General features: G+C 38.7%; 1 protein-coding gene and 1 pseudogene across 1 annotated transcript in view; one reads left to right on the forward strand and one right to left on the reverse strand.

Annotated features, from left to right (window-relative positions):
- The window catches only part of LOC105563476 (calcitonin receptor-like), a 47732-nt gene that overhangs the window by 6412 nt on the left and 24180 nt on the right, over positions 1-17140 (forward strand). Inside the window, exons 2-3 of the mRNA XM_012015091.1 lie at positions 6284-6361; positions 12209-12329. Of these exons, the coding sequence (XP_011870481.1) occupies positions 6344-6361; positions 12209-12329 (139 nt within the window). The 5' untranslated portion in view covers positions 6284-6343. The remainder of the gene's footprint in view (positions 1-6283; positions 6362-12208; positions 12330-17140) is intronic.
- The window catches only part of LOC105563475, a 9859-nt pseudogene continuing 7834 nt past the window's right edge, over positions 15116-17140 (reverse strand).

A 17140-nucleotide genomic window follows, 5' to 3' on the forward strand; every position in this document is an offset into this window, starting at 1 on the left:
AAAAGTGTAAAACTATGATTTCCGCGCGTATCACAGTTTTCCCTCTGGATAGCTGATGCGCGACGTGCGACGACTTTTTTTTTGTTACCCTTCGCTCTTTATTACGCGTTACAATACTAGTTAGTTTTTCTAAATGGAATAAAGTATAACTTCCCTACCCCGTTTCTCTCGCGCGACACACGCAGCTCGAATATACCGATGCATATTTATTTGTATTTGCCTCCCTGAGTAATGAATAAATACAAGTGCGTTTCAAATGCTATGCGTTTTCAACCCTGTGTTGAATCGTAGTTTTTTTTCGCACATACTTCACCTATAAGTGCATAATTTTGCATACTTGACTCGTACGCATAACATTTGCATATTTACCTATTCTTGGCCATATTTAGCACTTTTGCTTTTCCTATTTATCTTCGCAACTTGTTCCTTCCGACAGGTTAAACTGTTTTTCGCTCTACAAGAATATATCTGCATGCAAATGGAATAAATTGTACAGTGATATATTTTTCAAGATCCGAACGAGACGTTGTTTAACTCTCGTTAAACATTGCGCGACACGAATCTCGCACGGTTTAATACGGTTTGCAGAACACGTTCACCGTTGCGCTTCATATCGATATTGCACGAGCGCTTTTTTTCAATCGCGTCGAATGATTTTAACGCACGTAATGAAATATCCAAGTACATTAATCGGATGACCGGGTCGCACGAACCACTTGTACAATTACTTTTAATCCGCAGTTAAACGTGCCCTTCCTTCCCACAAGAGCGTGCAATTAATATCGCGTACAATGCGATATCATAAACGCGATATTATGATTAATGCGACAATAGTTTATACCGTTTATAGCAAATAGTATGTCTCTCACGGCGCCGCTTTTGTGTATTCCGCACACGATATGACGATACACGTCTCGCTAGAATTTCTCGAATGGAGTCGACATAGGGTAAATATGTAGGAGACAGCATACCACCACAAATTGAGTTCTGATACGATTGCAGTATGATACTTGTATACAACCGGTGCATAGACCCGATACGATTGTACTCCGAATATGTATTTTCGCGCGAATCGTATCAATCCGGTCGAATAGCTCCAGTGGAATTTTCTTTACGGTCCAAAATGTATCGCCCAAGAGAAAGAGAAATATGCCCCGCCGTTTTCTCGCGTCAAGCTTATTTTAAATGGTGTCACATCGCAGCCATCACCACCGTTAATCCAGTTGTCATTGTAGCGCGCTTAATTGTTGTCAATTTCTCACACGAGGAGAACAAGTACGGCCTGTTCGCTCTACTAATCGGATTATTAAAAAAAAACCACACTTTTTCTCATTTCATGTATGTTAACGTCACTATTTCTACGACGGAACCCAGGTAGTCAGCTGACGTGACTTGTCGTCATTTTGACGTTCAAATGAATATTTCTGCTCTGGAAGGGAAAAAGACAATTGCAGTTAAGCAACTTAACATTTCGGTTAGTGCCTCTTAAGTGAAAATTATCTTTGCGTTACTGAATATCGGCAGAACTAATTGACAGAATTTATTAGCATTACTTAAAAATTAAAACACAGTTAGCGACCCATTTTGGGGCCCACAATTAGTCATCGAATTATTTTTTCGGATTGTTCGTAACACTCTGATCTTTTACGAATTTTACCCCGCGTAACTGAAATCGCAATTAGCTGTTCTATCTATAACCAACATTTACGCAAAGATAATTTTCACTTAAGAGGCGCTAACCGAAATGTTAAGTTGCTTAACTGCAAAAGAAAAACGGTCAAAATTTTTCCCAGAGTAGACGAACAATCCAAGTAATTCGACTACCAATTGTGGGCCTCAAAATGAATTGCTGTCTTTTTTTTTCCCAGAGTGACCACATTTCTACGTCAACATGACAAGTGACGTCAGCTGGCTACCTGGAAAGTATTTTACGCAATGATGTATACGCAAAAACGTCGCCGTATTCTACCGTGTATATTTTGAAGCAATGGTTCTCGCACAGCAAACTATACCCTGAGACTTAAATCAGATATCGCTTCACCAGTCATATTTGAGATATCTCGTAGATGATATATCCTGAATATTTTAAGGATGTCACATTTCTGATATCTCTCTAAAAAATTTGGTTTACGTTTTCATTTCCATTATCTTATTGTTTTGTTTGTAAATAATTGTTTGTTATCTAACTTTTCCTCAAAATACGTTTTTTTAAACTTATCTACATGAAAAAGAAATATTACGGCAAAAATGAAAAAAAAACGGTAAATGTGAGTTTATATTGATAGCATAAAAAAGTAAAGGTTGGCTGATTTATGGAGGTCGCGCTCCTTAATACTTTATGCCGGAACTGACAAAGAAAAAATATATTTTACGTTTCACATTTTGTAATATGTAAAATCGGATTTTACTGAAATACAGATATCTAATACTTGATATAAAATCAGATATTGTATCTTATTGTTAGATGAAATAATTATGAATTTTTAGAATCTCGAAGACATCTCTCTCAGATATCCGAGCGATATCTGAATAGCTTTGCATCAGACTTTGTGATATTTATACGATATCTGCCAGATAACGTTCGCTATGTGGGTTTTTTTATCGTCGCAAGTGTTAATACGATAGTCATAATTGCCTGTGATCCGTCACACGCGAAAGAGAGGCACGAAGATATTATCTCCCGCTGGTACTTTGAATAGAATATTTTGGCCACCGCGCGAGTGTACGTTACGTAAAATGAACAACTCTTGTATAAGTCGTGCGGTTTGCTCGCGCAATTTGCACAGTTTCCGACGCACAGGAATGCAAAAATGAATATTTCGGCGCAGTCGTCAATGACATTGATCCTAACAAAGGAGTAACCGCAGCGCCACGGTACGCCTATTTGGATGTACAGGTAATAAGCAGGTACTTTATATGTCAGCGAGAGACATTAACACGGCGCTGTTTCCTCGATGAGCATTCGCGCGACAAACAAGCGGCGTCTTTCCTCGAATCACATTGGCAGCGCGAATTGCGGAATGGGAGTTAGCGAATAACTCTTGTCAGCCAAGTGCCGAAGGGCTTCCGCTAGTAATTGTCATTCAAAGGATCTCGTCGCAGTGCGGTTAGCCATGTACGTCCGGACTGCAACTAGCTTTCGCAGTGTATTGTTATAAAGTGCCCTGAATAGGGGTGCATCGGATTGTCGTCGTACCGATACTCCGCATCCAGTTGGGAGCCGATTTTCCTCGACGATCAAGAGGCTTGACGATGGCGCGCAACCAGTTTTCTCAATTACGGAACTGCGGGAATTCAAGTACGAATTGGACCAGACGCGAATCCAAGACCGACCGACCTAACTGGACCCCGGCTGGATAAAATCCGAGAAAAACATAGACTGCAGAATAGGGGTTGGGTTATCCTATCGACGCTCTCGAGGCTCAATTCGCTAAAACCTTCCAACTTTCCCCGAGGATCGAATAACTTGGCAACTATCGACGCGGGTAAAACGACCGTCGTTTTTCTTACTACATTCCCTCGTTGAAAAGCATATCCGTTGTTCTCGGGACACTTAGTAAATAAAGTTGGCGGTACTTTTAGCAAACGACGTACACGAAGCGTTCGGTGTCGCGGCTGGAGGGGGATGACAGCCTGGCAAAACCAACTGCCCGACCGCTTCTCAAATAGGGATAATCGAGCGCCCGCACTTGGACCCATATCCGAATGCCCGTGAATGGCAAACCATATTAACGAAGCCGACCGAGGCGACTGCGAAAATAGCTCGTCTTGCGATCCTTTCTACTCCGTTCGCGAGCTTTCAAGCAATTTAACGGCATGTCTAATTTAATTTGTGTGTTTACGTGTCCATGGACTTAGCCGAGCAGGGGAGATCGATACCGCGCTGGACCACGCGCTTAGGCTGGAATGATTTGTTGGCTAACTGCCATCGTCGTAAATTCTATTTTCACAGATACACGCGGCCAGATGCGCGCCGTGGCCGATCCGACCGCAAGTGAGATTTGCAGCTTGGACCCGTCAGGCGGAAAGGATGGAAAATAGAAACGCGTCCTGTGTCAATTCCTCGTGGACGTCTCCTTAAAGAGCTCTTTTTCTTAAAATAACTTTTTTCGGTCCGTCCGCGTCAGCTGACTCGACTTCGACTTGCAGTTTCGCACAAAGAGACACGTATACGCGGCGGAAAAGCTGTAGAAATATCAGACAGGATGGACATTCGAGGCAGCGATGTTTTTAGAAATAACAGGAAAACTTTGCGCGCACGCACACATGACGACGGTTCATGTAATTCGGATTTATATTTTCGGAGCGTACACGTAATTCAAAGTGCAAGCGCAGTGAACGTAAAGTTACCTGATTCCATATATGTTGAAAACATAATGGATATCTCATATTCCTAAACTCTCCTTTGATAATATGCTGAATAATATTGCGGGACAATTTAAATTTTAAACGCTCCGACAATCAAAGGTACTGCGCGGATTGCGCCAACGTTCTACCGTATATATCTGCAATTAATCAGAAGTTCAACGACTGGTAATTTAATAACGATTGAACGAAGGGAATTTCATGGCTTCGCGATGCACCGGGACACGCGATGGACCAGCTGTCGGCTCTCGCGCGCGATCTTATTCGGAAACGCGCGGACCCGACGTCGGTTGGAGATAGATTCGTGTCGAAAATCGTCGACGATCGTTAATGCGTAGGAGTTGGCCAGACGCCAGATTATACTCGTACGTGTGGAAAGCCACTGTTTCTCGCGCTTCGCTACGCGGCATCAAAACTACCGCGAACGTTTGGAAGTACCAAGAAAATATGTAATAACTACAGCGTGCGCGACACCATGTGAAAAATTCACTGCGTTTTAGCTTGCCAAGTGTCCAAAATCCCTTCTATAAAGATCAAACTTACGCGATTATTGCATTTCTCCTCAAATTATCGCGTCATTTCTCAACCGCTTGAAATACCGCAGCAAAATAGATTTAGCGACAAGATTTTTTCGTCTCGCTCTCGTGTTTTGATATCTGTTTATTAATACCAGGGTTGCGAAGTTACTTGTAACAAAGTTATTTTTTTTAGGGAGTTACTCTAACTCAACTTCGTTACTTTCTCTCCGTCTGTAACTGTAGCTTAACTCAGTTACATTTTTTCGATAACTAGTAATTAATTTAATTAGTTACATTAATATATTTTAGGTCTTGCATTTGCACATAAACACTTTTATCGAGCCTTCACAATTCGGACGCAGATTTGATATTTTTAATTTCATTGCAAGAAAGTAACTGCAAAGTAACTGTAACGCGTTACTTTTCAGAATTGGTCACTTGTAACTATTTTATATTTCGCACTGATACACAATTTTCTTTTCGTCAATTTCTTGGGTTTTCGAAGAATCCTTCTTGTCGATTAATGTCGTGTCGCCTACAGCTCCGATAAGCTCCAATCATTAGCTCGTTGACGGGGTTGCAAAAAGCGATCGGTCTCTCGCCGATCAACGACGGCGAGCTATCAATCGCGTTTCTGACCTTCGCGGTAGATCGCGCAGAATGGTTTCATCGAAGACTTACGATTAGTTGCGTTCTGCAGGAAAGCGCTCTACCACCTGCTGATCTCAATAGAATGGAAATTGAATCGATTTGCTCTGACGTAGATATGGGGAGTGAGGCAAATGTGAATAGCTGCGGAGGCGTAAAATTGGACGAGGGCGAAAATATCGGTGGAGAGTCCAGGTAGAAATTAGGACAGAGATCGCCTTCGGCTCGCATATCGAATTCAAAAGAAGTATCCGGTCCGCATCCCTCTCAAAATAAATCCGTGAGACCACAACACGACGCTTGCGTAATGCGCTCGCTCTTTTTCCGTCGATCGGTGGCTATCGCGCTACATTTATCGCTTTAGCCTGGCATCATTAGGTGCTCCGCTTAACAAGGTCATTTTTATCGCGTATATCCTGTGTGATTCAAAGCACGGTGAAATAAAAAAATACTGTTATGAGAAATGTTGTAATTACGACGAATGATCATTTAGTGATAATACGAACAATAAGTTATTTCGCAAAAGTGTATATAGAAAAGGAGTGTACATAGAAGAGATATTCTTTGTCTTTCTCTCTCCCGTATTTTCCGAGTGTCTTTATAAATTACGACTGTAGCTTTTTAAAATATTAAAAGTTCACGCAGAAAGATTTTTTTCCAAGTTGAAACTTCTTCAGTGATCATCTAATGAGTATGTTCTCTTTGTGTCAGGACGTGGATTTCATTATCAGTATTTGTTTCTATTGTTCCAGATCTGGTGTGGTTTGGACACTGACGTATTTCATTCTTGCGACTTGTCAATAACATCAATCATGGAGACGCAAACTGAGGTAAGTCGATTCTTACATTCTTTGCGTTCGTAATACGTAAACGTTAAGTTGACAATTTTGGAGCTCTGATTATTTTATTCTTCCTTTCGCTTGCGTGGAAATGTGCAAATATCCACATTTTATCGCAGTATGCGACAGGAGGAATTTACATTTACGTTATTCTTGTAAAATGCAAACTTCTGTTGGACCTCCACGGTCTTTTTGCGTTTTCTCCACGGAAGACGAAAGCTTCTTATGGAAAATTTAATGCGATTTCCGCTATCGTGATTGCATGGCTGTAGTTTACAGGAAATAAGGTATCTCTCGTACATAATTTGTCAAAACTTTTAACGAGTTGTAAAGTTTTTCTGTGTAATATACAATAAAAAAAAATATATATATATTCGATAATCCGTTCCATTTTGAGTGATTTTATATAAAATATGTAGAATACTCGTCGAATTCAGAAGTTTTAAAGCTTACAATGCATGAAAGAGCAATGAAAATTTTAGTCAACACGCTTAAAAGCCAACACCTTGTTCATATAGAAGACATTTTATATTACGGTATTTTAAACAGTTTACTCGTAGCGATTCTTTGTTCTCGTAGTTCTGTCGTAAATAAAGCACTGAAGTAGTAGTGTAGTCCACGATCCTCTGCCATTCCACTTTGAATTCGTAAAACACTTGTGTATTATATGAAGTCAGTGTTTAATGCTTTAAAGAGTACGATAATATTTACATAAAGATAGATATTTCTTCCCAAACTTTTCGAATCTTCGTCAGACTCTGTTGATGTAATCTTGCTAATAAAACGCGTAACAAGTACATGTAAATATTCTTCTTTCAAGTTTAATATCAGGATCAAATAGTCGATAAATACAGCATCTAGAGAAGAAACTTTGTAAACGTAAATTGAACGAAAAGTCTCTTAAGTCTTTAAAAAGATATAACGCTGTACTATGGCAGTTCCGATTGGTTTAGCTCGCATGAATTCTTTTTATTAATATTTCATCGTTTCAACGATATAATGAAGCTGGAAATAATGCATTATGTCAATGTAGCCCGTCGTATCAAATCGGCTTTCAAACGCGGTCGATTAACCGATATTCCCCTTTCCTCCTCCTTCTATCATTCAACGCGGTGGAATCCTCTCGCGAGCCCTCGAATCGAAGGTACTCATCAATCAGCAACTCGACAATGTGAGATCTTGAAAACGATCGACAAGAAGGGAAGGGGGCGCGAAGATAGATCTGACATTTCCTCGAACGATAACGGAAGTCGAGCTATCAGTTGCGTCAAACTTGTCGCTACACTCGCATCGTCTCTTTTTCGTAAAAGTGCTGCTCCACCACGTAAATATTTATTTATATCGCGAACCGTCGTTTCTTATGCAAATTACGCAATGACGCAAGTATAACTCTCAAGGATTCCTCACAAAAAGTAGTACGATCGTCAACCGCGTCGACGGTGTAATATTAGTGATCGCGCTTTAACATAGCGCGGACTTTGCCGCGTTGAAAACATGATTGGATTATTTGTAGAAACACGTTTGTCGGTTTTGACTTTCTTTTTCTACGTTATAAGATTCGCAGACGATAATCCGGGGATCTGTTTGTAAAAGAAAAATGGCATTTGGCGTATGAGAAAATAAGAAGAATTTATTTCGAAATCTTTATTTCTCAAAAATATGTGTTTATATAAAAATTAATACTTTAAGTGAAAATTTTCAATATTTACACAATTTATTTCAATATTTATAAAATTTATTTATTTTTTGACATTCTGACGAAGGCTATTAATTTATTTTATAATATTTAAAAAATAGATACTTTTTGTTTACGAACAAAAATTGTTTCTGAAATGGTTTGTTTGAAACACACCTCGAAATTAACTAATTTGAAATTTCTCACGGTAGATGAAAAACATCTCGGATTGTTAAAACGTTGAAGTTTAGTCAATTTCACCAATTAAGCGGAATTTTTTGGATTTATTGCATTGGTTATTTATTCTGAAAATTTTTTAATTAGTTGCTTACAATGTTGTCTGGATCCGAACTTTAATTAATTTATCGTTGCAATGCTGTCTATTATTCATTTATATAGAAAGAGTTTAGTTTAAAGCGTACACCAACCGGCTTTAAATTGGAATTTTATTCATTTATAAACTGGGTAACGCAAGCGGAAAACGATAAATCACAGTTATACGTGTACCACTGGATGGAACAATGGTATACATCATACTTTCCTCATTAAAATAAGAGATTTTACGAAAACACTTAATACAAAATTCATCTGGTTTATTCTGGTATGTTTTCATTGTCTCCTGCACAAACGGCAAAATCTAAAATTTAATATCACCTTATAGTTTGTGCGCGGAAGCAAAAGCTACCGTTGTACGCGGTACAATTTTATTTTTATTCGATTAATATGCTGTTTTTGTAATTTATCGTTTGTTCATTTCTTCCGAGTTTACGCAACAGTACTTTTGCCCTCCGTATAAGCGGAAAATTTAAAAGAAGCGCAGCTATTTCACGAGAGTTACATTGCTGGGGCTTGATGGCAACTTTACGGGCGTGTCCTATATACATGCGTATATATCTGTATTATCATGAGCATCCGTGCTAAAAGCAATGGTCAATTTATAGATAGTAGTAACGCTTGACATTGCATTGTAGCATGCACGTAGCACGCTATATTGTGCGTTACCTATAAACTTAGACAGCGTCGACGTAAGATAAGAGCATGATCTCGTAGCATACGCGCTCCCACGTACTGCAACAGACGGTTGTTACTTATTCAACGTATTACGCTCGCAAAAACCTTTATGCTATAGACTTCTTAACGACAATTAATTTCTCGGTACTCGCTATTCATCCGAAAGCACGAGAAAAACAAACACCCATTTTCTTACCAATTTGCGTTAATTATCCGATTTTTAAGTTCGCCGTCTCTCTAAATTAATTTGCCTACGTGCCAGCATTGACATCATCGGGAGATGAAAATCAGACATTTTGTACAGGAATATTTCGCGTTAAATGACGAGTGCACCGGCGAAAGACTCTCGCGATCGCTAGACGCTCGGTTACTCGATACTCATTCAAATAAAACTCAGAATGAACCGACTATATTTAACGCGACATGTGTGCGGTGGAGAAATATGGGTTAAGGTTTTTTTTTTAAAAAAAGCGTGATTGCCTCGGCATTGAGTTAGCGAGACGACTGTACCAGTGTTAAAATAGAAAAGCCTGCTCCATAATTGAACATCGAAATCTTGTTACTTTCGGTTTTGATCTCACCCAATTTTATTTTCGTTTTACTTTGGTTTTTCAATTATCATTCTCCTCTACCCACGCAGCGCACTTTCAATCACCAAAAGTTCGGACGATAATGTTCGTTTCCTGTTGCAACGAGATACACGGCATGTAAAACGTGACGCGCATACTCGGGCCCCTCTCAGAGAACTCATTGTCAGTTTGTCAGCGATGATACTTAACGAATTTGTCGCAAAACTTTCAACGCGACAGTTTTAATTGCTGTGTACGAAAAATACTTTTTCGCTGAATTGTTCTGCAGCCACTTACATTAAAACCATTAACGCGCATTTACATCTTTGTTTCACTTTGCATCAATTTTAAAGCGAGCAGCGCTTTTTACATGGCACGAATATCTTGTTTCATCCAGGTGGTGTGGAATTACCGCCGTAAAAATGCCAGCGATCCAGGTATACGCGTATGCTTTTTTGGCGCGGTGTGAAATTTCAGTGAAATGTAAATGCACGAATCTTCTGGCAAACGGGTGTGTTTAATTGAATGTTAATTTACGGTTCGCTATTTACCAGGCTGTTTGATTTAGGGGAGCCGTGTCACATTTATGAGATATGGGAATCGTCGATTTTTCACGAATAATCATCGATGTTTGTCGTTCGTATTTGTCGAGCGCGGTTTCGAAACGGTTAGAGTTTATAATCAAACGCACCGATAGGAGAAAAATTATATTAAAAATACATGTCCTCGGCAGAGATTTCATGTTCTGTTTTCAGAGAAAATTAACACGGTTGATATTTATATGGCAAACCGCTTTTTTTTTCATTAAAATAACATTAATCGCAATACTCGGTGCTTTCCCGGATACTGTTAGTTTTATTTCAGATAATACATTAATTATACCGTTTGTGAACAATATTTTGCAAAATTAAAGCCATTTAAGTAATATATAATCAAAAGGATAAATTTTTCATGTACATGCCACAAAGAGTATTTAACGAATGTTTAACTGAGGTCATCTATATCAGCGGTTACGTCTGACAAAATAAATTACGCGTTGCGTAAATAAATAAGAGCTTTTGTTCATCCAGATCTGCTCGCAACCATAATCCGTATATAGCGTTCAGGCACACGTAACATTACCGTACAAACTAACTAATTAATGAATAAGTGGAGTTCTGTTGACTGGATAATAAATGTACGCACTGCAAAGCCGATAACGTCTGTCAACTAGGCACTGGCGCGCTTATTTACGACGTTCTGAACCGTTCTAATAATGCGTTTTTATGTTGATTGCACTTCGCGCTGTAATAACGCCAGTAATTAGTGTACAATATGAATGGTACTATCTATCGTGAGAAAGAGACACAAAGGAAAATATATAATTTATATTAACGTACATACGCGTGTCACTTTACTTTAAAATAAGTTAATTAAAACAAGCAGCAAGTAAATAAGGAGGCCAAGTTTGACGAGATTTTAGGTTAACAATGTAATTTATTTATAATTCAATGTTGTTACATTAATCAATGAAAATTAATATTATTTGAGCATTTTACGTCACGTCTCAATACTTGAATATTGTAAAAAGTGGCATGCGATGTCTCACGGAAATCGCATTTGGAAAATATATTTTTCCGTCGTGATTAACGTCCATGTCACCGGTGCTTTCGCTCGACGTGCATTTTAGCGGTCGGAAATAATAAATATTTAAAATACAATGTGTAATGTATTATTCGTATGAGAGATAAACTTTTACGAGTATCCCGATTACTAGAACCGAAGGCTCCTTGGCTCGGCGCGTACGGCAAAGCGGCTTTATCGTGAAACGTTCCGCTTCATTATTTCATGTCGCGACACCTCGGCCGGATGCAATAACGTTCATTTCTATGCAATAAAGTTATTACGGGTCGTGTCGTAGTCCAATGAAACGATTTCCTCAATAATACGTTGAAATCTCCAACGGCGACGATTTATATCCACTCATTCTGCAAAGTTTCGCAGCGGTCCTGCTTCACGTGATAAAATTGAAGCGACGGTGACTTTCGCGAACAATTGGCAAATTGTCGGTGTTATAATGAATACGGAGAGCTAATAAAGTCGAACGCAAATGCAGAGAACATTTGGAATGCAGAGAAAATATAGGAGTAGCTCGGAACAACAGAGCGCGCGGAATGTCAATTTTATAATTTCAACGTGGAAATATCTTTTGTGCCAAGTTATATTCTACGGAAGATCCCGGTGTATTGATTTCTCATTTAACGTACAGGATCGATCTTATGCCTGAGAGCAACTATTTTTAGAAACTTATTATTATATTCAGTAGGCCGTAGTAATCTCCAGTCTTCGGTTTACATTCGTATTTTTATCGAGGGAGAATTAAAAGTGCCTTGGACCAGTATTTTTTAGCGCAAAGCTAGGTGCTGACTAACGTAAACTATTAACAAAGGCTGCATTCATGTTTCTAGTTGTAGATCGTGACGCATGTTAAGTAGCCGTACGTTACGGAGTCAAATTATGCCGTAACGTGTACCGGACATTTATTACTTATCTTACTTGTGCGACTGCAATTCATTAATATTCCACGCGTCGTTTGCCGAACAGATGCCGGGAAACACAACGGTGGGTAGCACGCTACTCGACGAGGAACTTCGTCGAATTCTGCTGGAACGTGAGCAAGAATGCATGAAGCTGAAAGCCGCGAATACGACGTTGCCGCTGTCGGGTAAAGTATTTTTCATGTTTGAAAATAAGCGAAATCGACCAAGCGGGAGCAAAAATGACGAGTGAAATTGCGCAGAGAGCGCACGCAACGCGCCTTTATTGTATGCAACGCGACGTATCGTGAATTTTATCAGGCCCATTTGCTTCATCTTGGTGCTCGATCAGTTTAATAGTGATTGCACATTAATATATCCAATTTTTCCCCTAGATTAGACGTTTCACTTATATACGAGTCCGTTGACAAATGATGGGAAAAAATTTTTGTGTTGGCGCTGCACGCGCGCGCGAATACCGATGCACTTGTTGAAGCGCGTACGCGTATGTACGTGTAGAAAAATGTCTATAAAACGATAGACGATTAATTAAACGTATACTTTATTTCACGAGACGCGGTAGTGTCTCGCGCCTAGTATAATTGTATACAACGCGACATATCGTCAATTTTATCAAACCCATTTGCTTCATCTTGGTACTCGATCAGTTAATAGTGATTGCACATTAACATATCGAATTTTTCGCCTAGATTAGACGTTTCACTTATATACGAGTTCGTTGACAAATGATGGGAAAAAATTTTAGTGTTGGCGCTGCACGCGCGCGTAAATATCGATGCACGTGTTGAAACGCGTACGCGCATGTACATATAAAAATCCTCCTTATATAAAAATGGCGTGTTAAGTCGATAGTCGAAAGTCTCGAAGTATTGTTGTCGCTTTTCCGAGATGCTGATTGGCTGTCTCGCTTGTGCGATACGACAGGTTTACAATTTAGAAATACTACACATGACAGAACGCGCGCTGTGTGCGGTCACGCATTGTGTATTTTTAAGAATTTGTACATACACACGCGAAGAGAGAGAGAGAGAAGTAATTATATGTGTAACGTCACTTTAAAATAAAAAGTAATATGTCAAAGTAAGACACGTACCTTATGATTTCTCTGCCGTTGCCCGATGCCGTCTAGGCCTGCTTCTCCTCTCAGATTTTCTTGTTGCACTTACACTCATAGCACTTACTCGCGAAAATCGATCGCGCGAAATTTCGGACACTCCCGTACGCGATGTAAAATACCGTGAAATGCAGTAAGTGACGTTCTTTACTTCCTGCCCGTTCGAATTGCGAAGAACGACAGAGCGAATTACGCCGTGAACGCCGAAGTCGCACAAATATCTCTCTCTTCCCGAAAATGGAACAGATTACACGAAATCGATAGATAGTTAAAAGCGCGGTGCGTAAACGAGATGTAACCGCGACAAAGTATCACGGTTTACATTCATGTTTTAGATGAGTTGGTCTCGTAAAATATCTATGTACACGTTGATAAAGAGCCGTCGCTTCAACATGCAATTCGTTTCTCATTACAAGTTTTAGAATCTTAATAATTAATCGAGTAACGTTACTTGTCACTGATAAAGGTGTACAAATCAATAGCGTTTTATCCCTACATTCTTCGCGATCGAGTCTTGGAAACCGGTAACGTAAAAATAATATCACGCACGGAACAACTCTCGCTGCTGCCTACCGGCTCGACGTTCGGCGAGCGAGTGATAAGTACGGAATTTTCCATAACGTAGATGGGCCAACGAATTCTCAACGTTTTGTTGTTGTTTTTCACTCGGCGCGGTGACGTACGATGTTTTTGCGTACCATCATTGTACCTGAAGGTCGCCGCGCTCTCATTTGCTCGCCGAACATCGAGCCGGCAAGCAGTGGCGCGAGTCGCTCCGTGCGTGGTATTATTTTTGCGTTGTCAGTTTCCAAGACTCGATCGTGAAGAATGTAAGGATAAAACGCTATTGATTTGGAATCCTTTATCAGTGACAAGTAACGCTACTAGATTAATTATTAAGTTTTTACAACTTGTAATGAGAAACGAATTGCGCGTTGAGGTGACTACTTTATTAACATGTACATGGATATTTTACGAGACTAACTCATCTAAAATATGAAAGTAAACCGTGGTACGTTGTCGCGGTTACATTTCGTTTAAGCACCGCGCTTTTAACTATCTATCGATTTCGTGTAATCTGTTCCATTTTCGGGAAGAGAGAGATACCTATTTGTGCGACTTCGGCGTTCGCGCTGTAATTCGCTCTGTCGTTCTTCGCGACTCGAACGGGCAGGAAGTAAAGAACGTCGTTTACTGCATTTCACGGTATTTTACATCGCGTACGGGAGTGTCCGAAATTTCGCGCGATCGATTTTCGCGAGTGAGTGTGTGAGTGTAAGTGCAACAAGAAAATCTGAGAGGAGAAGCAGGCCTAGACGGCATCGGGCAACGGCAGAGAAATCGTAAGGTAAGTGTCTTACATTTTTGTTATTTGCTAATTGTGCAAAATAAAGCATCTGTTCTGTGCTTTTATTTTATTTATTCAAATGATTCGAACGTGGATTCGAATAAGTGTTAAAGACAAAACCATACGTATAAAATTTTGTGAGTTCATATTTAAAAGGAAGACTTTCAGTATTCTATATAATTATTTTAATAAATACCCATTTTCAAAAATATTAAATATAAAGTATATTTAACACAATAGTCTGGATTTTACATAATTAGTCTATAATAATCGTATACATTTTTGTATTGTTACAGTTTAACATGTATAGTTAGCGATGTGCAACTTTGCTGTTGCGAACCGTATCAGTGAGTGACAAATTACTTTTTATTTTAAATTGACGTTGCGCATACAATTATTTCTTCGCGTGTATACAAATTCTTAAAAATATACAATGCATGACCATAAACTGCGCGCGTTTTATCGTTTCTAGTGTGTATAAAACACAGACGAGTAATTAAACTACTTCATTATAATACTATATACAGCATCAAATGAGGACATTATACTCAATAAATTGTTTTGAAATGCTTCTTTCGTGCGTATAAAAAAACAAGATAAAATTTCTAAGATAAATTTCTTAAAACAAGGAAAGAGAGACAGCATATTCATTTGTTTTTCTTCGACTTCATTGCTGCATTGTCCTTCTTTGGTGTGCGCGATCCGAACAAGAGCCTCTTTAATTTTCGGAGAACAAACAGCACGATATAAAGCACCGTGATAATTACGACGAATATCAAGGCATAAACGTCCAGCAGGCAGTGTTGCCACCAATAGAGTTGAAGTGCTGGTGATTGAATTACGTTTCCATATTTCCCGATATACTCCACCCAAAATATGGACTCATCCGAGGCACTTATCGGTCGATCGAGGAACTTCTTCGACAGTGTTTGTATATTTTCACTGAAACGAATGAGACAAAAGTTTCTTAGCAATACAGCGGGATTAACGTTTACAGACGAAATCAATTATGGCCAAACTCAGAAGTGTATAACGAGTGGTATGTTTAGTCGTGTCACGTGTTTGTTTGATACTAGCTCGAGAAATTTTGATTTTTTTTCGTGCTGCAAAAAGTGCGCGACCTTCATATGGATTTTACATTTTTTTTCTCTCTCTTTTCATTCGTCCTATCCGATTGAAGCGTTTGCTCTTATTATTGAACCTTTACGCGTAAAACGTGTTTCATACGGATTCGTGCAGATGAAATGGATGTGGAATTTAAAGCACATACCGATTGATTAGAACCGACTCACGATATGCATTGGAGAGTGAAGCAAGATTTGGTTACAATAGAGAGCACACGCTCTGTTTATTCCGCGATATGAACGCTGCAACCGGTCGCGGATCGATAAAGCTAATAAGATTTAAATCACGGAATTTTGACTTTTTAAATTCAATTTAATAATTTGATCGTTAGTTGCACAATTTTATTTTTTATTATGTTCACAAGTAAAATCACATTTTTCAAATTGGACAAAGTTTTGAAAAAAAAAACTAATGAGTGAAGTTAAAAATATATCTGTACAAAAATTAATGAAAAGTAAAAAATTGACAAAAATAAGAATATGTATGTTACAATTATATGTTATATGTATACAAGATGCAACTACAACTTTATTATCGTCACTACGTGACGTCTTATGTAAATTGAGCACAGGTACATCTTGTGTTTGCAGTTTCTCTCGATCAATGTTATGATTTCATTAAGCCCAGTTGAACATGTTACAATTAGCAAACAACAGTACAATGCTTAGGCTTTCCAATGTCTATAGTCTTTGAGTACTTACCGATAGGAGGGATCCTTCAAGATGGTATTTATCGCCGAAGTTAATTTTTCCTCGGTAACTTCAGATACTGAATTAAGCGAAATTGCCACCTTTTTGTTGACATAATTTAGAATGTTGTTGCGTTGATCGCCAAACAGGGGAATGCCAATCATAGGAACTCCGCAATAGATTGCCTCTTGCGTCCCAAAGAGCCCGCCGTGCGTAATGAAAGCTCGTATGTTTTTATGTTCTGCGAAATTCATAGTGACACTGTTTTTTTTTCTTCTTTGTGAAAACATCGCGATTGGCAATTGAACAAATGCACAATGCGCGAAACTAACAATAATTTAAAAGACGACGGAATGTTTTTTTCGTACAGACGACTAATTATTCGATTTATTTAAATGTTTCTGGAACTTGATTTGACTATGCATGTAGTTTGTTATTTTAAATAATTTTCAAAACTAGCTTATAATTTATTTTCTAAATGATAGAAACAGCGTATAAAATCAGTTGTAAAAAATTGAAAACATTTTCATCACGAACAAGTACGATTGGAAAATAATGTATATTTTGAGGATTACTTAATTTATATGCAAATATTCCTGCAATATGGAAAATCTGCAAATTTCTATCGAAAGTTATGATTCTAGAAACAACTATATACAGGAATAAAATCCGTTATTTTAACGATCCGGTGTGTGAGTGACT

This window comes from Vollenhovia emeryi, unplaced genomic scaffold (assembly GCF_000949405.1).
Source record: "Vollenhovia emeryi isolate VEMERY1.0 unplaced genomic scaffold, V.emery_V1.0 DF939175.1, whole genome shotgun sequence".
NCBI lineage: Eukaryota > Metazoa > Arthropoda > Insecta > Hymenoptera > Formicidae > Vollenhovia > Vollenhovia emeryi.